The sequence below is a fragment of the Belonocnema kinseyi genome, chromosome 4, assembly GCF_010883055.1.
Source record: "Belonocnema kinseyi isolate 2016_QV_RU_SX_M_011 chromosome 4, B_treatae_v1, whole genome shotgun sequence".
Taxonomy (NCBI): domain Eukaryota; kingdom Metazoa; phylum Arthropoda; class Insecta; order Hymenoptera; family Cynipidae; genus Belonocnema; species Belonocnema kinseyi.
In genome coordinates this window covers 50,818,467-50,843,099 of record NC_046660.1, presented here as the reverse complement: position 1 = coordinate 50,843,099, position 24,633 = coordinate 50,818,467, and the positions used below count along the sequence as shown (strand labels likewise).

The window sequence follows — 24,633 nt, the reverse complement described above, 5'->3', positions numbered from 1 at the left end:
GGGCTTTTTAAAATAAATACTATTAATATTACTATAATTTTCAACAGGTTTAATTTAGGTGAGCGTTTTCCACAGGAAATCGATTAATTTAAACAAAAAAGTATTAAAACCATTTTTCAACTATTCACGTTTTTTGTTTTTTATAATAATTTAAAACAATGATCATTATAGTTATGTTATTGTTATGTGAGATTTCGAAGAAGAAAGAAAGTTTGCGTTTCGCATCGGAAATCGATATTTTTAGTAAAAAATCATTAGATTAAAAAAAAGATAAAAATAATTTGGTACAACTGTGGTTAAAAATAACGATTTCACTGGAAAAATCGATATCGATTTTTTAGAAAATTTACAAGTTTAGAACAGTTTAAGTTTATGTTAACGTTTTTCAACAAGAAAAGGTAATTTCAAACAATAATAATTTTTCAAAAAAGACATAAGATTTTAAACAATTTTTTGTTATGTTATGATAGCATTTTTCGTCAAAAATGGTTATTTTTAATTTAAAAAGTCAGAAAACTTCAGATTATAATTCAGAATAATTAAATTCGAAATGTTGGGTTTTGTTTACGTTTTATACCTAAAATCGGTACTTACAGTAAACAATTATTGAATTTAAAAGATAATACAATTTTTGAAACAATTTTAGCTCACCTTCGCGTTTTTGACTGGAACTCAGTATATACATTGAAAGAAGATGTACAATTTTGGACCAATTTTAGGTTATGTTAATATTTTTCATCGGAAATCGCTTATCTAAAAAAATAAATATGAGTTTTAAAAGAAGATTCATGGTCTTCAATAATATTTTGTTACGTAATTTTTAATTGTTTCACTGGAAATATAATTTAAAAAATAAATTATTTGAATTCAATAATTAAGCTTGCAATTTTAAACATATTTAGGTTATGTTGGTGTTTTTGGTCGCAACTTTGTATAGATTTGAAATAAGATTTATAATTTTGGGATAATTTTAGGTTATGTTAATATTTTGCAGCGTAAATCCAGTATATTAAACAAAAAGAATTAGCTTTACTAAAAGATTTATATTCTTAAACAGTATTCTGTTATGTAATATTAGCGTTTTTCACCGGAAATATCATTTTAAAGAAATATAGTTTGAATTCAAAAATTAAATTTACAATTTTGAATAACTTTAGGTTTAGCGTCCTTCGTCGGGATTCGGTACACATTTCTACGAATACTTACAATTTTGAAACAATTTTTGGTTATTTTAATATTTTTACATTCTCATCATTTCTGATTGAGAAAGTATTAGAATTGTCGGAAATTTGACATCACACTTTTTCAACGGATCTCCACGTTTCGAGACCCCCTGAATCCGAAAATCAGGTTTTTACGATAGCGTCTGTCTGTCTTTCCGTCCGGCCGTCCGTCCGTAAACACGATAACTCTCGAAAAAATGAACGAATCAAATTCATCTTTGCAACACTTTTTTAAGGTCCTAAAAGAAAGAATGAGTTCGTGAACCAGCTTTTTTGAATAAAAATTCAAAAAGTGAGAGCATTTTGAAAATTTTTGAGACCACTTTTTTCTGAATTTGAAAATTCTATGTACGTATATTTATAGTATTAAAAAGAACAAACAATTTATCCTAATGACTTTTTTCGATAAAAAGAAAATTCTCAGAGTTATAGCATTTCCAAAATTTTTTTAATCAACCGAAAATCAAAATTTGAAGCCGAAAAACGCACGATATGAAAAAAAGTCAAGAAAAGAAAATTATTTCTTTTCGAAAGCCCTACAAGATTATCATAACCAATCTTTGGGTTTTCTTCAAAAATCGAAATTTCAAATTTTGATTGCACAAAAAAAATGGAAAATAAAAAATTCCATTTTGTGGTCAAACTATGTAGGACATGAAAAAAGATGAATTAACAAAAATGGTTATCACGAAAAAGATCTACAACTTCGTTAAGAATCACCTCTGGATAGGACACGTAATTTTTGTTTTATTCGTGAAAAATAACGTTGAAAAAAAATAAAATAAAAAAAAATGTGTGGAAAAACAACGAAAGTTACGAGAAAAAAATCCAAAAAAACCTGTTTACAAATGTCTGTCGGGAAACGAGCGCGCAGCGCGAGTGTCACGATGAGAATGTGTACCTCAAAGCCTACAGAGCTTTGAGAAACTTAATCTTTGACTATAATTAATTAAGTAGACAATTCAAAATATGAAGACGCATGTAATACTGCCATCTAAAAGAGATCTTTTTGATAAAGTTTTTTTCAAGCATTTCAAATGCAAAGAATAAATATCCGAGCGCGAAGCGCGAGGTGTAATTATGTTCGAGCGCAAAGCGCGAGGTAACCTATTATCGAGCGCGAAGCGCGAGATTCAACCGTCGCGCGCCGTAGGCGCGCTCAAACTTGCGAGCGAAGCGAGCCGCGCGCCTAGCGCGCGATGAGAGTGTGCCCGCGAAGCGGACAGATTTTTTTATTGGGAATTGATTATTTTAAACAATAAATATTAGTTTTAAAAGAAGATTTATAATCTTAAACAATTTTTTGTTATGTAATGTTAGCGTTTTCCCTAAAGATATTATTTTAAATAAGTCATTTGAGCTAAAAAATTAAGCTTACAATTTTTAACAACTTTAGATTATATTAGTGTTTTTCGAAGGAACTTTTTGGAACAATTTTAGGTTATGTTAATATTTTGCATCGGAAATCAATTGAATCAATTTACACAAAAATATGAGCTTTAACAGAAGATTTTTTATCTTGAGCAATATTTTGTTATGTAATGATAGACTTTTTTGCCTGCAATATTATTTTAAACGAAAATCATTTGAATTCAAAAATTAAAATTACAGTCTTGAGCAACTTTAGGTTATGTTGGTGTTTTCCACGGAAAAATCGTATTTTTTAATGAAAATGCTACGCTCTGATTATCTACATATTGTATAAAAATATTACATATCAATTTTAAAGTAATGATAAGAGTTTTAATTAATTATGAAAAAATTTTCCTTACTTTTCTTTTTTATTATTTTAGATAATAGATGCTATGGAATACAAAAATGTTGTATTAATCTTCCTTTTTTAAATCTCGCAGCCCCAGGCCGAAATACTCATAGTTTGATTAGGGTGTCTGTCCATTTGTTGTATCTTTTTCCAAAGAAGCAACGTGAGGGAGAATGAGGTAGAAGGAGAATAGAGGGGAAACTTGGACAGGGGAAATGAGATAACAGGAGAAAGGAGAAGTTTGAAAAGGGGAAGTGAAGGGAAATTAGGAGAGAGGAGGTAGGGGAAATAAGGAAAGAAGTAGGTGAATTAGGGGAATTTAGGGTAGGGGAAGTGAGGGGACAGTAGGGGAAGTAAGGATAGATGTGCCGAGGGAAGGTAGTGGATGTGATGGAGAATGAAGAAAGGAGAAGCAGGGGAAGTGGGGGAACTGAAGGGAGTAAAATAAGGGTAGAAAATTTAAGGAAGATGAAGTAAGGGAAGTGATAGTCAATTACGGGAAGTAGGAAAATTGGTTAGAAGTTAGGGTGAGTAGGGGAGAGGTAGTGATGACTGGGAAAGTGAGGGGTGGGAAAGTAAGGGGAAGGGGAAGTGTAAGACATAAAAGTTATGATGGGAGGGGGGGGGCGAAGAGTGAAGTGAGGGGCCTACTTTGACTAATTTTATATTTTGATAACAAAATTTTTCCTTGAGAAGAAAATAGGAAAGAGTTAAATTAAAGAACAATTTTAGGTGGGAATTCAACAATCTTGTCGAGCATGGGAATTCCTGGCGTCAGCTTTATTGTGAAAGACATTTTGCGGAATATCTGGAATCTTTAGATGCCACCTATTTTGAACCTCAGCAAGAAACCTGCGAAGAAACCATAGGACTCCTACGCGATTTTATTTACACGCTTAGAATCCGAGCTCTCGTTCCCACTAAGTAAATATAAACTTTTTTATTCCGACTAGTGTGTTATGTAATATTCCAATCTGGCGAAATTGTGCAAAGTTGACTTTTTTAATGCTGCGTTTTTTACGAAACATTTTTGTAAGTGTATACATTTTTCTTATTCCTAAAATTGTATCGCTTAAAATGGCTTCATGTAATGTCGATAGATGTTCAAAAAAGTTTAACGCTGCTAATACTTCTAGAATATACCCCAATTCAATGCCAAGAAATTGAAAACTTTCACGACCCTGACGTCTTCTATATCTATGGAATTGAAACTTTTGTAATTACTCATAAACAAACTCAGCGTCTGATCAAAGACCCGAGAACAACTTTGGATTCGTTCTGAAATTGTTATAAGCAAACTTAGCACAAAAAGAAACACACTTAGAAATTTCGGAGAAGAATCCAAAGGTGTGGTTTGAAATTCATAAATGCTGAAGTAATCCTCGAAAAGCTTTTTTTTAAAGGGAAAACGTTTCTCGATTATTTCAAAGCATAAGTCAAGTTATTAAAAATTTGACCTCTAGAAGAACTCGATGGGACGATTCTAAAATATTGCTCCAAAAATGTTCAGATTAAAATTTCAACTAAAAATATGAATCTTCGACTAAGAATATTAATTTTCCATCTAAAAAATGAATTTTTAAAAGAATACATGCATTCTCATCTAAAAGAAAATGTGAACTAAATCATTTATTTTTGAGTTAAAAAATATACTTTTTAAACTAAATAATTTAATTTTTAGTTAAAAAAGATGAGTTTTCAATGAAACAGAAAATTTCTACAAAAAAAACTACTTTTTAAAAATAATTTCGATTTCCAAAGTTCTATTCTTATAACAACCAAAACTACTATAATTTCGTATAATATGCCGTTTTACGTATTTTGTTACTTATGTTAAAAGTATAAAAAATGAGTCAAGATTCATATTTATTTGTCGCATTCTTTAAACTTATTATTATTGAAAATGGTTTTTTTTAATTGCAATTGAACTATTTTATTAGGAAATGCATTTTTTTTGTTTGAATATTAACTTTCTGTTGAAAATTCATATTTTCAGGTTGAAAATAATTACACCGTTTTGTGAGAGAATCTCTTTTTTTATCTTTTTTGGTAGACTCCTCTCTCTGTTTAGAAATTGCACTGTTTTCTTATAAATTTGTTTATTTTTCTGGTTAAAAATGAGCTTTTTGTTGCAAATTCACATTCTTGGCTAAAAGCTATCATCTTTTTGTACGAAAATCTCCGTTAGGGCTTGAAAGTTCAAGAATTTGAAAGGAAATTTGGTTTCCTTCTTGCCTGAAAAATATTTCTTGTTAGGAGATTCATATTTTTGATTGAAAGTTGAACCATTTTGTTAAACATTAGTTTTCTTTTGCTTGAAAATTTTATTTCTTTTTTAAATTCACATGTCAGGTTTGAAAATTCAACTTTTTTGTAACAAAATTTTCTGATTGGATTTAAAATTTCACAATTGGATAAAAAATTCAATTATTTGGTGGAAAATTAAAATATTTGGTTAAAAATGAACTTTTTTTTGAAAAAAATACGTATGTGTCAGATGAATTCAACTCTTCTTTATTTACAATTAAAATATATTTTGGCTGGAATATCAACAATAATACATTTTTTTAAAATTCAAATACTTGTTAAAAAATGTTTGTTTTTTTCATTGGTGATTCATTATTTTAGTTGCAGATTTATCTCTTTGGTTGCCCATATAACTATTTTGTTGAAAGTTCGTCTTTTTGGAGTTAAAAATTACAATTTTGTCAGATAATTGAACTTGTTGCTTGCTTTTTTTGGTTTAAGTATTCAAAAATTTGATTAAAAATAAGTTATTTGTTTATGAAGTCTTATTATTTTTAATTCTTCATTTTTCTTGAAAAATTAATATTTTTGGTCGAATTGGGGTGTGTTCCAAAAGTGCTAGATGACTGAAAATTTTTGTGAATCTGCAAAATTAAATGGAGCCACTTCAGGAAATGAAATTGTAGGTCTCGTTCGTTTAAAAAAATGTTTATCTTGTTTCGTTTTTTGAAAACTTTCCGACTTCCAGCCAGCGAATATTTCATATAATTGACGTCTTAAGAAAGTATATAAAAGTTAAATTTTTTATACAATAAAATTTGACTTTTGATCCATAGATATCCATTCAAGTGGTCAGGGGATGAAACTGAAGATTCCTGTACAGCAGACGAGTTTCCGGTCAATCATATTCCGATGAATATAATTCTTCCGAAACTTCCAAATCTCACGGAGCTAATTCTCAATTTTGGCATGATTTACATGAATGATGGATTCGAGTGGAGGGACTTCCAGTAAGAATTAACAACAAATTTTATTAAAATAAAACCCAAAAGTTTTTAGGGTTTCAAGGAAACCCTTATAGCCCTCAATCTCTTTACAAAAAATCTTTCAGTTTGAATAGGAACTCTCTTAAAAATTTTCAATTAAAAAAATGTAATTCATAAAAACATTAATAAAAATAATAAAAATAAAACATATCCCTCTTATAAGAAAGTGGAAACTTTCCCTTTTCACTAAAAAAATTCGCCTCTTACAAATCAGAAAAAAAAGTTCATAACCAAAATATAATACCTACGAATTCAATAAAAATCTTCAAAACGATAGAAGTGCCTTTCTCCTTACCACTTGATAAAAATCTTTAAAATAAAAAAAGGTTTCTTTTCTAATACAGAAAAAATATTGAAACTAAAATGTTCCCCCTTTATCACCATAAAAAATGTAAACAGGAAAAAAGGTCTTTTTGAATTCAGAAAAAAAATTTAGTCCAATATTATATGATAACAAAATTTTACACTTTCAATACAGAAAAAAATGAAAACCAAAATTTCCTCTTTCCTAACTTAATAAAAAATTACAAAATAAAAAAGGATTCCTTTTCAATTCAATAAAAATGCTCAAACCAAAAGAATCAAATTTCAAGAATCTTGAAAAAAAAATTTCTCTGCTAATTCAGAAAAATATTCAAAATAAAATCTTCCCCCTTTATTTCAATAAAAATTCTAAATGGAAAAAAAAGTGTTTTTGAATTCAGAAAAAAATCTAATCCAATACATGATAACAAAAATGTCCACTTTCAATACAGAAAAAAATTAAAAACAAAATTTCCTCTCTTCTAATTGAATAAAAAAGTACAAAATCAAAAAGTTCTCTTTTCCAACTCAGGGAAAAAATGAAAAAAGAAAATTATTCCCTTGAACTCAATAGAAATGTTAAAAATAAAAAAATAGCCTCCCGTTTCAGAAAAAAATAAACAAAATTTCATCCCTTCAAATCCCTTGAAAAAGAAAAAAACAAAAAAGGGCCTTTTCAAATTCAGAAAAAATTGAATACCAAAATTGTTCTCCCTTCCTACTCAATAGAAATATTTAAAATAAAACATTATCCTTCTTCCAATTCATGAAATGTTGAAAACAAACATTTTCTTATTTCCAACTCGATACAAATATTAAAAATATTAAATGTCCCTCTGCCTATTCATACAAAATTAAAAATTAACATATCCTCATTTCAAACTAAAAAATATTAAAATACCAAATTTTCCAAATTCGGAAAACAATTAATACCAAAATTTCTTCTCTTTTTTAAAACTTAGAAATGTAAAAAACAAAATTCTTTTTTTCTATAAAAATCATGTTGATTTATAATTTTGAAATTTAAGTCACTTAAACCCTGTTATTAACAAATTGTAATTTGTTGAAATATAATGATTAAAACTGTAACTTTCACAATTATAACATTTAGTAATCTATAATTTTAACGATTTTAAATGTCAAAATTGGCAAATTCTTCAATTTTGAACAGATTCCAAATCGCCTTGTGAAATAAAAAATTCTATTTGAAAAATCATTTATTAAATTTATAATTACTGTTGATCAACTCAAAAGGTTTTTTAATCAAAAAGTTTCAAATTAAAACGCTTTTAATTCTTATTTGTTTCACTCTTCAAAACTGCGATTATAAAATTCTTCTACTTTAAAATGTATGTTTATAAATGAAAACCTAAAACCGAAAATTAAAAAAAAAAAAAGATTTTCAATTGACACATGTTTAACTAAATGATTTCATAATTGGAAAACCTCAAATTAAAAAAAAATGCAATCGAAATGAGTCTAAACAGCATTACATCACGCGATATGAAATTTGTGATATTTCAAGTGACTGGATAAATTTTTCGTCTACAAGTTTGTAAAATTCCGGGTCAAAAAATAAATGCCCTGTGATTTTTCTAATTTCCGGCCGAGTGCTTTGCAAATAAGAAAGGTGGTACAAATTTGGATACATATAGAGCCCTAGGCTGTAAGCTTTTCTTTTAGTCCGATTTTTTCGGGAATGGTTTAAATTGAAGCTCTCAAAAATAAAATTTGGTTATAGTTTTCTCCTTTACATATCAGTGGTTAAAAAATAAAAAGAGGGGAAAATTTTTATTTAGACCTCTATGCTGGAAGCCTTTCTTTTAGTCAGATTTTATTCGGAAATGGTATTTAAATAATACTTCATTAAAATGACTGAATTTTTTAATTTTCAAGAAGAAATAAAAACTAAAAAACCTGTCAAATATTTTTTTCGCAATTTAAGTTGCCGAACTCTTTTCGGGCTGTTATTAAAAAAATTGAAATTGAGGTCATATTAAGATTTTCAGTGAAGGATTGTCTGAATCTTGGCCATGGTATCAAGGATTGTCTACATTTGAGGAAACTCGTCCTGACAAAAAGCAATTTGGACCAGCCGCGAGTAGCAGCCTTGCTTCAAGGAGTGGCCGTGAATAATAGCGTGAGTGCCGACTGCAGAAAAGCGTCATTTAGTCGCAGTTGGATTAAGTTCGCTTTGCACAAATAGGATACAAAAATCAATATTATAATGACGATGTTAGTTTATGAACTAGTCACGAAATCACTATATTTCACTCAGAAAAATATTTGGTTAAATGAACCAAACTTGTTGGTTTAGCCATAGAATATGGATACTATCATAGATGAAAAACCTTTGGTTGTTTTAACTAAATTTTTGGTTGTTCTAATTAAATTTTTTAGTTGCTTCAACCAAACGTTTTGGTTATTCTAACCAAATATTTTGGTTATTCTAACCAAATATTTTGGTAGATGGAGTATGTGTTTGATTCAATAAAAAATTTTGTTGAATCAATAACAATTTCTTTGATTCAAACAAATTGTCATGTATATTAAAGAAAACTGTTCTTTTGGTTCAAGAATTTTTTTTTAATGTCCAAAAAAATATATCTATATATAGATACAAATTTTGAAAAAAATATATGACCACTATTTTCGTTCATTTTGTCCAAAAATGAGTTTAACATTTTGTTATAGATTTTTAAACAATAACCAGTTGTTCAAGGCCTTTACATGCTACTAAGGAGAAATGAATAAAAATATATTTTTGTCGCACCGCCATCATAAGTGCAATTTTAGATACTGCAAACGATAAATAAAATATTACTTTTTATGGTACGCCGTGAAATTTTTACTCAGGGTACAGCATACTATAAAGTAACTGAGACTCAGCTCTGATTGGCTTATGGAATGAATTGGATTTAATTGGATTGGATTCAATTGGATTGGAATTAATTGGAATTGATTTAATTGGAATCGATTTCATTGGAGTGTAATGAATTGAATTGAATTTGCTTGGATAAGATTGAATTGCATTAGAGCGGATTAAATTTGGTTAGATTAGATTGAATTGAATTAGAGTGGATTGAACTTGGTTGGATTAGATTGAATTGGATCAGAGTGAATAGGCAGATGGAATTTTACATATAATGGATTTAATTGGATTCGATTTAATTGGATTGGATTCAATTGGATTGGAATTAATTTGATTAGATTGTAGTGAATTGGATTGGATTGAATTTGGTTGGATAAGATTGAATTGGATTAGAGTGAATTACATTTGGTTAAATTAGATTGAATTGGATTAGAGTGGACTGAATTTGGTTGGATTATATTAAATTATATTAGAGTGGATTGAATTGGCATGGATTAGACTTGATTAAAATACATTAGATTTGATTGTATTGGAATAGATTGGAGTGGGTTGGATTGGAATGAATGGGATTGGGGTGGATTGAATTCGATCGCATTAGAGTGGATTGGATTTGATTGGAGTTAATTGGATTGGATTGCATTGGAATGCATGGAGTCAATTGAATTGGAATTAATTATATTTGATTGGAATTAATTGCATTGTATTGGAATGCATTGGATGGCATAGGCTTGGAATAAATTGGATTGGAATGACTTGGATTCGATTGATATGAATTGGATTGAAGTTGAGTGGATCGCATTCGATTGGATTGGATTCCTTCTCGTGTTTTTAGATCAGGACTCTATGCAACCTATTTGCACTTATGATCGACTGGGGTGTTAAAAAGTAATGTGCGATGCTCAGCCCATGAGTGGCACTTTGCCTCGTGTGAATTGCAGAACTCGACTCGTTACGTCTTCGCCTCGACACCGAATCATACTGCAACTTTTACACCCCGCCAAACCAGAGCCATTTAAGATCCTTGTATCATAAATAACTTTTATTTTAATTTTTTCAGATTACTGCCCTTAAAAGCAAAAAACCTTCCCTCTATAGAGGGTTACAAATTTATAATGTACTATTTAGGGTGTCGCAACCTTGGAAAGAAATCCTTATAGTTTCGGTAGCGTATTCGTTCGTCCTTCCTTCGTAGAATCTTTAAAAAGGGAAGAAGTGATGGGGATATGAGGGTAGGGGAAGCACGGAAAGTGATGGGCGATATGAGGAAGGGAAAGTACGAGAAAATAGGAGAGGGAAAGAAAAAAAGGCGGTACAAAAATATGGATGAAGAAGTAGGGATGTTCCTGTGAAATTAGAGATGGGGAAGTGAGATGAAATAAGAGGAGGGAATTAAGGGAAATAATGGAAGGAAAGGAAATTAGAGGAAACGAGGGGTTATAAGTATAATAAATAAGGGGAGGGAGATAGGGGAAATTAAGGGGGTGCAGCTAGGAGAAATAAGGGCAGGGGAAGTAAGAAAAACAAAAGAGAGGGGAGGTAGGAGAAGCACGGGGAGAAAAAGTGAGATGTGGGGAAGTAGAAGAAGTGAGGGGAAATTATATGAGGGGAAGTAAGGGAAATGAGGACAAGGGAAGTCGGGGAAATAATGAGAGGGCAAATATGGGAACTGCGTGAGGGGCAGCATAAGTAAATTCGAGAAAGTGATAAGAAATGAGGATTGGGAAAAAGGGGAAGTGGAGTGAGGAGAAATAAGAATAGGGGAATTTTGGGAAATAAAGGGAAGAAGAGCGAGGAGAAATAAGGGGAGGCGAGGTAGAGGAAATAAAGGAAGGGAAGTGAGGAAAAATTAGCTTTTCATGCGGTGATATTGCCGTCGGAAAAAGACAAAAAAGTTATCATATAATATCCCTACCCTAAGATTGATTACGGCAATAAAAACACAAGTTTCATCCCAATATCGGGACAAGAAGATTACTATTAAAAAAGAAATTATTAAATTAAAAAAGAAGCGCTACACATAAAAAATAACTTTTCTCAAAAACATTCTGTTTTTTGTTTTTATTTCACAACCTACTTGTGGTTGATGTCAACCAACAGAAACAAGTTTTAATCTAGTATACTAATTGGAAGACTGCCATTTAAGAAAATTTCATGAGTAAACAAAATTTTTTGAAAATAGAAGAATTCTAATTTTCGTCTAAAAGCTTGAGTTTTGTGACAGATTACTTGTATTTGATGTCGGACAACAAAAACAAAAGTTTCACTCCTACCGAAAGACTAATTGATCCACAGATAAAACGAAGGTTTTTGATAGGGGAATTACAATGAGCCTGTTTTTTCTCTTGCCTGACATTAAACCCGAGTAATTTGTAAAATAAAATACAAGGATCAAGCGTTTAGAAAATATTTCGAATTTGTAAACATTTTAAATATGGCAGCCTTTCGTTAGGGATGTTAGGATAAAACGTTATGATATTTCCTGATATTGAATACAATTAATTGGTATGTAACTTTTTTTCTGAAGTGGAATAGAATCCGAGAACCAATAATTTAGGGGAAAATTATAAATTGGGTGGATGAAATTCAGTTGTAATAGCGCAATTACCGTCTAAAATAATTTATTAGTTCATTTTATTGCTAAGAATTTTATTTCAGTAATTTAACCAAACTATTTTCTTCTCGGTTTTAAACGCTGCAAACTTCAGTTACATTCAAATCGAGTATTTATGCACTCGAAGCCTTAAAAATGGAATATGTAGTTAAAATTGTAAAGAATTGTCAGTATAAAATGCGTAAAATTCGACATTGTGAAATTTAAAAAACTAAAACAGCTAAACTTTTAAACTGACATTTTGAAATTTTCAATTAAACAATTTCCTGTTTCACGATCAAGAACTAGTTACATTTAAACAATTCACGTTTAGATACTTTGATTAATACAAAAGTTTTATAATTAAATGATTCGATGTGGAAAATGTTGTATCTCAAAATTATTAAATTTCAAACGTTTGTTGGATATCAATTCTAATTTTTGGAATTAAAAAAAAAGGAATTGGCATAGATTTCAAATGAAAAATATAAAAGTCGCAAGGAGACTAAGTGAACAATCCTGGGGAAAGCCACCTGAGGATGATGCTCAAAATCTAAGGCTCCGTGTTATTTGGACACCTAAAGTGTACTATTAAAAATCACAAAAATTAGACACCTCTTATACTAGACGGATTAAATAGATAAAAGTTTCCAAAATCATCTTAAACCTAAGCCGATTTTGTCGTAAACGAAAATAAAGAATAAAATCGTAATGATTAAAATTTTGTAGGTAATAAAGTCTAATGCTAATAATGGAAGCGTCCCTTTCGTATTATATTCTTCAAAATATAAAAAGTTGTTCATGACTGAACAACTTTTTATTGGAAATTTACCAGGTATTTAAAACTGTATTTTTTAATTTAAAAAAAGCGAGAAATAAGGGTTCGAAATAAAACTTCCAGATAAAAATGTTTTAGATGTGAGGTCTTCAAAACTAAACTATTCTTAGAATTAGTTATTACCGATTAAATAATTTTAAGGTTTGGAAATGTTATACATTAAAAATTGATCGAATCCATTTCAAATCAAGCAGTTTCTACACCTTTAGTCGCAACAAATCTCAGTAATTAATTATGTTTTTTTTTCGTTGTTGAGAAAATTAGGCAAAACGCATTTTTATGATTTGGGAAAAAAATGTTTTCTTCAAAGTTCTCATATTTAAATTTTGATATTTGTTTAAAAAATCACAAATATTTTAATATTTCAATATGTCTTGATTATTTATGTATTATTTTTATTTTTATATAATATTTTTAATTTGACGAGAAATAAGGGAGATGTAAGGAAAATTAGTCCACAGTTGGCCCACGGGGGTCAAAATGACCCAGAGGATTTTTGAAAACGGCGCATTTTCTGTATATTTCTCTCCGGCAACTGAGTTTTTAAATCTAAAATTTAATATTTCTCTTGCTTTATAAAAATTTGAAAAAAAGTAAATATTTTTCTCATATTAGTGAAAAAAATAATAATATGAATTCGCAAATGAATTTTTAGATAAAAAATTATTATTCTTATTTTATAGACATTTTAATTTAAAAAATCAATATTTTTCTTATTTTCTAGAAACAAAAATGTAGACGCCTTATCGCACTCGAAGTGCGCCAAAAGTATGGATTGTAAAGAGTCATGTACCATGAATATACAGCGAAACTGTGCCAATATTGCGCACAATAAAATAAGAATTTCATTTCCGAAAATTCAATAAATTAACCGTTTTTTAATGCATTTTATTTTATTTTTTTAATTTTCACCGCATTTTATACATACAGTAAGATTTTGTGTCAAGTAATGCTTTCAGACGTTTTTCAATTTTTTGGCAATATTCACATAATAAAATAGTTATACTATTTGGAACCGATGATAATGTCATTTATATCATCTAGAAGTGTGACTCTTGAGCATTCAAAATCCTTTTATATAAATATTTTCATCTTTATTTAACTCAGAACTACATAATTTTAAAAAACAAAAAATATTCCAAGATTTTGCAATCACATTTTTAAAAAATATGATACAACTTTCAACATTTTTGTTTTACAATTTTCTTCGGCATTACCTTTTAAAGTACAAAAAATCTTTCTAGTAAAACAAATTGACTTTAATTGACCCATTTATCCCTGAGATACAAGCCTAAGAAAACGGGCCGGATCTGTTTGACCCCCCCCCCCCTGGGGTAACTACGTATACTCAAATACGTGGGGTAAATGAGGATTAGAGGAAATGGGGCGAGAGAAAGTAGGAAAAATTAGAGAAAATGTGGGAAGGAAAAAGGAAAAAGGGAAGGGAAAGAAGATAAAGTAGGGGAAGTGAGGGGAATAGTAGTAGGAAAAATGAGAGGAAAATAACGAGCGAGGAAAACCATAGGTGGGGAAGTAGTTGCAATGAGAGGAAATGAGGGTTCGGAAAGTGAGGGGAAATGGGGCAAGGGGGGGATTGAGGTGTAATAAAAGGAGAAAAAGTAGGGGAATTAAGTGATGGGAACTAGGTGAAATAAGGAAAACTAAGGGAAGAAAATGTAGCGAAAGTGTAGGGCAATGAGACGGTAAGCAGAAGAAATGAGCGAAAATGGAAAAGAAAGGAGAATTGAGAAGAAATTAGGAGAGGGGGATAGTGGGGCGAATAGAGAACATACAGGCAGTGAGGGGAGGTTGAAGTGACGTTGCAGTAGATGACATTTAGGAAAATGAGGGGGCAGTAGGGGAAGTGAGTGGGCATTAGGTAGGTGAAATAAAAGACGTAAGAGAGAGAGAGAGAGAAGGGAAAATGATTAGAACCTATGATGAGTAGGGCAACGGAAGTGGGGTCTGGAGAAGGAAAGTAGGAAAGGAAGGGATGGAAAAAGTTGAGGTAGGTGGGGATTGAAGAGAGAAGTGTGGGTAGGGGAAATAGGGGAATCTAGTGGAAGTAGGGAAAGGGAATATAGTGGAAAGGAGAGATTTGAACGACTTAATTCACTTCATAATAGGCTACGGAAACCCTTCTTTGTAGGCGCGCCTAATTTTTTTGTATCTTTCGTTGTTTCCGATAGAAATTCGAAAATTTGAATTGATGAAAATTGCATGATTTCCAGGTCCAGTCGGCAGCCAAATTTAACTTTGGCGATAATAATAATATTTTTTAAGCAAATGAGGTTATTTTGCTGACCAGCAGGGTATTAATTAATTCTGGATGTTCAAATATTAAATAGTGTCAATTACTGTTCCAATATCCCGAGAATCGAGAAAAAATCCGCCTCCCTCTGGATTTGAACCCACTACGTCAGTAATCGATATTATTTAATATTTTATTATAATTTTTTTTTTAATTCCAGATACGAGAAATAGACTTTTCACATTGCAAATTGGGAAATAGGGGTGCCCAAGCTGTAGGTTGTTTTCTGACAATACACAGGCGCCTTAATGTCTTGCATTTGGCGAACAATAAGATTGGACCCGAGGGTATAGCAGGCATTATTCATGGCTTACTGCAAGACCATTCTGTACCTCTAAAACATTTGAATTTGCGACTAAATCCTCTCCAGGAAGCAGGAGGAGTTCATGTTTGCGCACGTAGGTTCATACTTAACAATAAATTTACATACTAATTGTAAGTTTAGTACAATTTCACGAGACATGAATTATAAATAATCTGAAAAAATAAATTAAATTAATGTTCCCTCCAGGCCTCGGACTCACTTCAAAAATAAAAATAGTGTAAATAGTGTCACAAATTTAATAAAAATAGTGTCAAAGTAGTGCTATACCATTTTTAAAGTATTAACCTTACGAGTATTTGGAATTATAAAGTTTATGGTCCGAAATAAAAAAGCGTGCGTTGAAAATCTGCTCTACTTATTTGAAAACTGAATCAATAGAAACCAAAGAAAACAGCTATGTAACTATTTTTAGTTGAAAGTTAATTGTTTTCGTTTGAAACTTCTATTTATGAACTTTTTATTAAGAATTTTATTTCTTTAATTAAAAATCTTACAAATTGGTTCCGAATTAAAATATTTTGTTTAAAATTCAACAATTTTGTTAAAAAGTCACAATTCATGGTTGAAAATGAAACTGATTTTTTGAAAATTTGGCTTGATGGGTTGAAAATTACATTTTTTGTCTTTCTTGACTAAAGAATGTTATTGTTGAAAACTCACCTATTTTGTTGAACATGCATCTTTTTTGTTTGAAAAACTCATCTCTTTCTGTATAAATTTCACCTTTTTTGGTTAAAAATGTAAATTCCAGGTTAAAAACTAATCTGCTTCGATTGAGGACTTAACTATTTTCTTGAAAATGAATTTTTTTGTTGAGAATTCATATACTGGGGTTTAATATTCAATTACTTTGTAAACAAATTTATCCTTTTGACTTAAAAATTCAACAATTTGGCCGAAAATTAAACTTTTTGGTGAAAAATTACCTTTTTTAATAAAAATTAATTTTTTAATGAAAATTTGACTATTTAATTTGTCGTTAAATATTGAACTTTTTTAATTTCAAAATTTAATTCCTTGGTTGAAAGCTAAACTATTTTTTTTTAAATTTGTCTTTCTGAAAAGAATATAAATTTTTTAGTTGAAAATAGAACTACTTGTTTTAAAATTATTTTGTATGAGTTAAAGATTCATTATAATTTGGTTAAATTAAAATGTTTTTTAATCTAAATTAAAATCTTTCCTGTGGAAAATTAAGCTAATTGTTTGAAAGTTAAACTACTTTCTTAACATTTAACTTTTTTGGCCAGAGAATTGAAATTTCAGTTCAAAATTAGGTTATTGTTGTTAAAAATTAATTTTGCAACTGAAAATTTAACTATTTTGTTGAACATTCATATTTTCGGGATGAAAATTCAACAGTTTTATGCAAAATTTATATTTTGGGTCGAAAATTCAATAATTTGTTAACAAATTTAACTATTTGGTTGAAAATTCCTGCATTTTTTTATTCACCTTTTTTTTAGTACCATATCAATTTTTAGTTAAAACTGCAACTGTTTTGTTGAAAATGACACTATTTCAGATTTGGACTCAAGCATTTTGCTTGAATCCTTTTCTTTATTATAAAATATAAATTAAATTATAAATTAAATATTTTTTTATTAAAGTATCAGCTATTAAATGGACTATCATCAAATTCAATATTTAAGATGTTTAGTTCAAAATTTGTCTTTTTCGGTAGAAAATTAATCTTCGTGGTTAAAAATTCAACTATTTCTTTAATTTTTTTTAAATTGATCTTTTTTGCTCGAAAATTAATCTGCTATGTTGAAAATTCATCTTTTCAGTTTAAAATTCAATTGTTTTGTAGAAAGCTCATCGTTTTGATTAAAATGAAACTTTTTAGTTAAAAAGCTTTTGGTTAAAGTTAAGCTATTGTCTTCATTAATTAGGAATAGTAAAATTTGCCCCCCCCCCCCTGCGAACTTCTCACGTTATTTTTGCATAAACGCTAAATAAATTCACAAAAATATTTAGTTTAAACAAATGACGTAAGATAGAGGGGGAAGGGGTCCAAAAGTTTTGACCCTAACAAAATAAGTATGTGTTTCAAACTGTTGTGATTCGTTGAGTCATCGAAATCGTTCGAAAATATTTTTCGAAGAAAAGTAAAGAAATAGTAGCATTAGAGGAAACAATTGTGAGAAAATAGTGTCTTTAGTATTATTTGTTGTTGTTGCAATAGTAGCAAAATAGTGTCATCGCTAAAAAAAAGTGTTAAATAATGTCAATAGTGTGATGAGTCCGAAGGCTATCCTTCGCAACTCATCTTCATAATGCACTTCCTTTAATTTAGTAAACTGTTTAAAATACGAGACATTTTGAAAGAGGATAAAAGACCTTATAATTCTCTAAGGGAAAACATATTTATTTCATTATAAAGCCCCAAAACGACCACAGGATTTGGAGCTTGACCCGCGAGTAACCACAAAGGATCAGTCTTTCCTTCAACTTAAATTTTACATAACTTGCTCGGCGCATAAAATTTTGTAGGTACATGTATAGAAACTGGGAGCAGGAATGTTAATTATTTTAGTTCCGGTGCACATGTGCTCGGAATCCAGGCACATAAAGGATTATCGCGGAATCCCCGTTTCGGGAAATTTACGTTTATTTGCAATAAATGGAAATATAGGAGAAATTACATTGTGGCAGATAAATAATTAAGCAATGATATAATAATATGGTATTCAAAGGATGATTCTGAATATTTATAAAATACAGTTCTAAACCGAAAGTTGCTAAATTTCTACTTATCCAAATTGAAGCAATTTAGACTTTTACACCATAAGAGTTTGAAATTTGAATGAATTTCAAGATTTTTATAACAAATTCGTGATATACCAGACTTTGGCTAATTAGAGTTTGCATAGTTTTGCTCAGACACGCTCGTTTGGAAGTACTGAATATCAGTGGGTGTGGACTTGGCCCAGAAACTGGTATAGGAATGTCGGACATCATCGCTTCGGGCCATTTGAAATGTTCCACCCTAGAACTTGATGTATCTAATAATGACTTTGGATCTATCGGTGAGTCTCACATTTCTACAACAATACCACCATTGTGGAGAATTTTCCTTTGAATTTGAAGTTCCTATTAGTAGACAGGAATTCTGGTGTCCAAAACATACTTTACCGACTTTCAGAACATTCTGCAAATCAAGTGGTTTGTGTCCGTGCTAAATTTTAGGAATAATCTAGAAACTTAGCATGAAGAAGAACCATTTCAGCTGCAGGTTCTTCTTAAAGTCATTGAGGTATGTTTCGTGGTCCAGAAACGCCCCTGCCTATCTACTTCTATAATAATGTCTTGCTATCATCCTTCACTCTGAACTTACAAGAGCTTGTTCTATAAATAATGATACAAACTTAAATCTCAAATTGAATCATTATTAGAAATTAAAAATGATTTACATTTTTAATTAGCTGGCGAGGCTTTCGAGAGGAACTTGAAGCTCTGCCCCCAGATAGTGGCGTTCGATTCACGTTTATGTAACTTCAACAAAGAATCCGAAAATTCCATAAGAGAAACTATTCTCAGGTGAGGTTGGTGTTTTATAGTATTTTTATGAATTAACTGTTAACGACATGTCACTGAAATCGAGACCATTCCACATTTCAATTAGTTCGTGTCTATGCTAAGTTTCTAGAGGGTTCTCGAAGGTTACCGATAACATTATTAAATGATGTTGCGCAATTTTTAGTGACGAATTTGCGTAATCAATTGCAAGGTTAGTTATTATCTTATTTATTGTGTAAATAACAAATGAAAAGAAAATCATCCGCAGTGTAGAACCTTCTAGAAACTTAGCACAGACACAAACCACTTAAGTTGTGGAATGGTCTCGCTGTCGGTAATATATCAATTACAGGAATATTGTATTATAACTTTCAAAATTGTTTCCATTCGAGATAAGGAAATCATCTTTTAAATTTTAGTGATTTTATTTCAAGTGGCTCTTCTTATTTTCAAGTGGTTCTTGCGATTTGAGAATATCCTATGACCTTTTTGGACTTCCGAAAAGAGGATCATAACAGAAAAAAAGTAGTTTGCTACTCTACTTCTCGACAATTTTCATGCTGTCTTGCATTCACTTTTGACTTAGTGGCAAGCTGCATGTTTTCGAGGCGCTTCGCTTGAATTACTTGGCTGAACTTTCAAAAGCTCATACATTATGAATCGCTGTACGTGGGACTTCTATAACACGTCTAGACCTCTGTGGTTTCTGAATAACTAGAGGAAACTGAAACAGAGCTTGGAAACTTTTCTGATTTCATTTTGATTTTTTTCTCATGCAGTATAGGGCGAAAACCCGAAATTTTAAACTAATTGCATTTGCATGAAAACTTTTTTGATTAATCTGTAAAAGTATTCAGGGTGGTCGTTTTAATTGGGGAAATAAATTCCCGGTCATTTTCTGGTTCGCAAACGTTTTTTACTGTCTTCGAAATAAAAAATTTAAACTTTTATAATTGAAGCTTGAATAAAATAAAAATATATTCATAAAATAAGAAAAGTTTTATTTATTCTTAAAAATATCTTAAATTTTTAGATTCTGAAATTGTTTAAAGAATTAAAAATTTTTTTAACGAATCTTATAAGGTTTCACGACGATGAAAAAAAATTAAAGGTTCCTAGAAATAATTTAAATAATTTTTTATTCCCAAAAGTTAAATTTAAGAGAATAATTAAAAATATTTGAAAACATGTCAACAGATTAAAACATTTTCAAAGAAGAATATAAAAGATTTTAAGGCAATTGTCTTAACTTTGTAGAGTCTAAAAAAAATCAGGGAAAATTTGAATAATTCTTTCATATTAGGAGGGTTAGAAGGTCTGACTTGAGTAAAAATAAATAATTTTCTTAATATTCGTGTGAAAATTAAAAATTTTAATTTTAATTTAAAATTCGGGGATTAGTCCTAAACATATTTTAGAAAGACTCGAATTTTTCCTAATATTTTGTAAAAGCCTATTATATAAAAAAATTTTTGAAAATCTTCTAGATTATTTTTTGGCATATCGGAAATATTCCAAAATGTTTTTTTAATTTCCTCATGGAACCAATTTAAATTATACTTATAGAAATTTAAAAACAAACTGATAATATTCATTTTCTTGTTCTCAATTCTCAAAATTTAATTTCAACTTGAATTCACGTGTATAAAGACCTTTAACAAATAAATACTTATTTGAAATTGATATGCTATATGATTATTAATTCTGGATTATACTTCATCTTTAAAGACCTTCTTTTATTTTTTTTAGGAAATGTTTATTATGTTTTAAAACACAATAAAAAAATGTTACGTAACGGTGGCGAGTCAAAAAATTTTAAAGTCATTTGCATGATGGAGGTTTTTTTATATTTATTATGGTTTTAATTTTAATGGATTTTTCTGGTTTAAAAGGAAATGGTACTTTTAGGAATTAAAGCTTTGAATAATGATTGATTCTGGGAGGTGTAGAGTAAGCTCAGCGGGCACATACGTTTGAGCAAAAAGTATGACAAAAGGTTGGATTGCAGCCAGTTTTGAGATTCATTGCTCTCTCTTTGCCTGTTTCCGAATACAAAGTCGATGACCTCTTTCTCCATAAAATCGGGAACATTAGTTTTGATGTTCAAAATTAATGAAAAATCCAAAATATACCGAACCTTCTAATTTTTTAAACTTTAATAACAATTGTATGGCATTTTTTCAAATCCAATAACTTGTAGATGTTGAGATACTCAAAGTGCGTTCAATTCCGTGTGTAATGGTCTTCTTTATTAGAATTGTTGAATTTTTCAGTCAGATATCTCATGTTGAGCTGAATACAATTTAATTTTCAATTAAATAAATTACATTTTTCACGTAATAGATGATTTTTAAAACAAATTGTTGAATTTTCAATTTAAAAAGATGAAGTTTCAACCCAATGATCGAATTTTGAAGAAAAAATATTTAACTTCAACCAACAACAGTTGCATTTTCAAAAAAATAATTATATTTATGGAAAGACAATTTAATTCTTAACAAATAAGGTAAACTTTAAATACAGAAGGTCGAATTTTTTGTTAAAATAGATAAATTTGTAACGAAACAGTTGAATTTTCAAAAAACCAGTTGAGTTTTTAACCAAATATTAGAATTTTCTAACCAAAAAAATAAATTTTTCACCAAATAGTCAAATTTTGAAACAAGAAATATTAAAGTTCAACCAAAAACAGTTGGATTTTCAACAAAATAGTTACATTTGCAACCAAAGAGTCGAATTTTCAACTAAAATTGTGAATCTGCAACCAAGAAAATAAATATTAACAAAGTCGGTAAACTCTTAACCGAAAGAAACCATTTTTTAACCAGATTAATGAATTTTCAATTAAAATTATGACACATAAAGAAGGCAATTAAAAAAAAATATTTGAACTTTCAACCTAGAATTCAAATTTTCTGAACAAAAAGACGATTTTTTAACAAATAAAGATTTTTCAGTCAAGACATAAAAAAAATTGCATGCAAATTGTTAAATGTCCAGGCCAAAAGACGATATTTCTGTAAAACATTTCCATTTTTAATCCGAAGATATGAATTTCAACCAAAAAGATTAGTTTTCTACCAATCGAGAAAAATTTTCAACTAAAAATATCAATTTTCAATAAAAAAGAGATAAATCTTCAAATTAAAAAATTGATTTTTTAAAGAGTGGTTGAACTTTTGCACAACTAGTTGAATTTTCAATTTAATAAAGTCATGTTTCAGGCAGAAATTGAATAGTTACATTTTGAGTTGAAAAAATTTATTTTTCAACAAAAAATCAGTTTTCAACAAACTAATTACGCTTTTAACCAAGGAGATGAATTTAAAAAAAAGGCATTTTCAATAAAAAAAAGTTCATTTTTCAGCCCTTTTTACCAGGGCGCAAAGATGAATTTTCAATTAAAAACAAAGAACAAATTTTCAGTCCAAAATGAAATAGTTACATTTTCAAATTAAAACAATCATTTTTAACGAAAAAATTAGTTCTCAAAAAAGTAGTAGAACTTCAAAAAAACAAAATGAGTTTTGGGCAAAAATAATTAATTATCAACTGAAATAGTAAAATTTGCATTTTAAAAAAGTTAATTAAAGAAGAAAAAGACTTTTTAACTAAAATGATGAATTTTCAACAACAAGGGAATGAATTTTTAGTAACAACGAATCAATTTTCAACAACAAAAAACGATCTTTTAATAAAATGGTCGAACCATCACCGAAATAATTTCATTTTGAACAACAAAAGATTTACATTAAAAAAGACAATTTACTAATTTGCAATTACTGCCACTAAGAATTGCAGGGGATTACAAAATATTTTAGTTTGATTAATTGTAATATAAAATATGTAGTATATATTTGTCCTAACAATATAAATAGTACGAAAAGCTGAGTTAAGTTAATATAAACACATTTGATTAATCAAGTATATTAAATAAAAAATGATTTACACCTAAACTTTACTCACATAATACAGTCTCAATATGATTTAACTTGTTAAGAAAAAATAATGCAAATTTTATTAAATTTTTATAAATTTAAAAAAAGAATTATTTAATATAATTTAAATTCTACAAAAATAAAAATTTAAGATAATTTTTCATTAAAATAGCCCCAAGATGCTGCAATCACATAACTCGTAAATGAACTTCTAAAAAAGGTACATCTGGACCGCAAGCGACTAACAGCAGCTGCCTAAACTAATAATTAATTAGGGTTTCAACTGAATGAACCGACGGAACGACTCAAAATTACAGACATAAACTATCTAGCTAAGAGGAAGTCATTTCACGTAAACAGCGTACTCACCATAAATGATAACTTCTACTTATTCTACTTTAGGAATTTAATTGTAATTTTAAGATACCCTTTCTCAATTTTAATTAAAATCTAGTAAATTTACTATAAAAGTTACTTATGTGTGGACCGAATTTAAAAGTCCCAAATTAATAATAAATCCATAAAATATCATATAAAATTATAAACAAAATTTAATAATAATAAAATCCGAATTCAAAAAGAATGCAATTGAAAATTACCTTTATTTTCTAAGGCAAATTTCAAGTTTTCTAAGTTCATATTTTCAAAATATTAAAACTGTCACAGAATAAAGTAATGATAAAATTTGTTGCAGGAAATTTTTTAGAGGGATAAAGTTTTATTCAAACAAATTCGCGTTTTCAAAACACATGTGTTGTCATGTAAAAACAAAAGAAAGTTTAACCAATATTTGGTTAAAGTTTTTCCTGAAAAGTTAATTTTTGTTGCAGCGAATCTTTCATCGAAAATCGATGTAAAGTTTATCTTCTGTGTTTTCTGTGGTACTTCTACGTTTATTTAAAATGTTATTCTTTAATTATTAAATTATCGAAATTCCTATCAATCTATCGTTTTCTTGATTTTTCTCATAAATGTAGAGTAAATTAATAGAACCTAATAAGAAATTCTATCTGCTTTTGTTTGAAAGTTTATTATTTTCGTTTGAAAAGTCTGACATTTATTAAACTTTTCGTTAAGAATTCATCTTTTTCGTTCAAAATGAAAATTCGTCTTTTTGTCTTGAAAATTCAACAATTTGTTTCAAATTTTATTCTTTCTTGTCTAAAAAATTTTGTTGTTGAAAATTTAACTATTTTGTTGAACATTTATCTTTTTGATGGGACAATTGTTGGAAAATTAAATTTCTTCTTGAAAATTCAACTGTTTTGCAGAGAACTTGTATTCTCGGCTTGAAAATCTAACCATTGGATTGCTAATTTACGTTTTTTGTTCTTTTTTTTTCTTTTATGGTAAAATCAACTTTTTTGGTTAAAAATGCTGTTTGGTTAGAAATTAATCTATTCTATGTAAGGAATTAAGTATTTTGTTGAAACAAACGTTTTGGTCAGTTGAAAATTCACAATTTTATTTAAAAAATCGTGTTCTGTTTCCTAAAAAACTGTTTTTTTTTACTGAAAAATTAACTATTATGATGAATATGCAAGTGATTGATTGAAAATGAACTTTTTTTTATCAAGTTCGTTTTTTAATTTCAAATCAAATTCTTCTAAATGAAAATATAAGATCTCCATTTTCGGTTATAATTGATCTTTCTTA

At 29.1% G+C, this 24,633-nt stretch overlaps 2 protein-coding genes across 5 annotated transcripts in view; one reads left to right on the top strand and one right to left on the bottom strand.

The window, feature by feature from the left end:
• Nucleotides 1–24,633, bottom strand: part of LOC117172088 (Kv channel-interacting protein 2) — a 108,491-nt gene that overhangs the window by 29,811 nt on the left and 54,047 nt on the right. The gene's annotated exons all lie outside the window — the stretch shown is intronic.
• The window catches only part of LOC117172087 (dynein regulatory complex subunit 5-like), a 90,709-nt gene that overhangs the window by 48,314 nt on the left and 17,762 nt on the right, over nucleotides 1–24,633 (top strand). For 2 of the 3 annotated variants that reach the window (XM_033359847.1, XM_033359846.1), the window contains exons 4-9: nucleotides 3,718–3,909; nucleotides 6,069–6,242; nucleotides 8,583–8,721; nucleotides 15,353–15,590; nucleotides 18,394–18,549; nucleotides 18,946–19,060. In XM_033359847.1, coding sequence (XP_033215738.1) covers nucleotides 3,718–3,909; nucleotides 6,069–6,242; nucleotides 8,583–8,721; nucleotides 15,353–15,590; nucleotides 18,394–18,549; nucleotides 18,946–19,060 — 1,014 coding nt within the window. Of the gene's footprint in view, nucleotides 1–3,717; nucleotides 3,910–6,068; nucleotides 6,243–8,582; nucleotides 8,722–15,352; nucleotides 15,591–18,393; nucleotides 18,550–18,945; nucleotides 19,066–24,633 lie in introns of all 3 variants that reach the window. The other variant, XM_033359848.1, reaches the window with a different exon arrangement.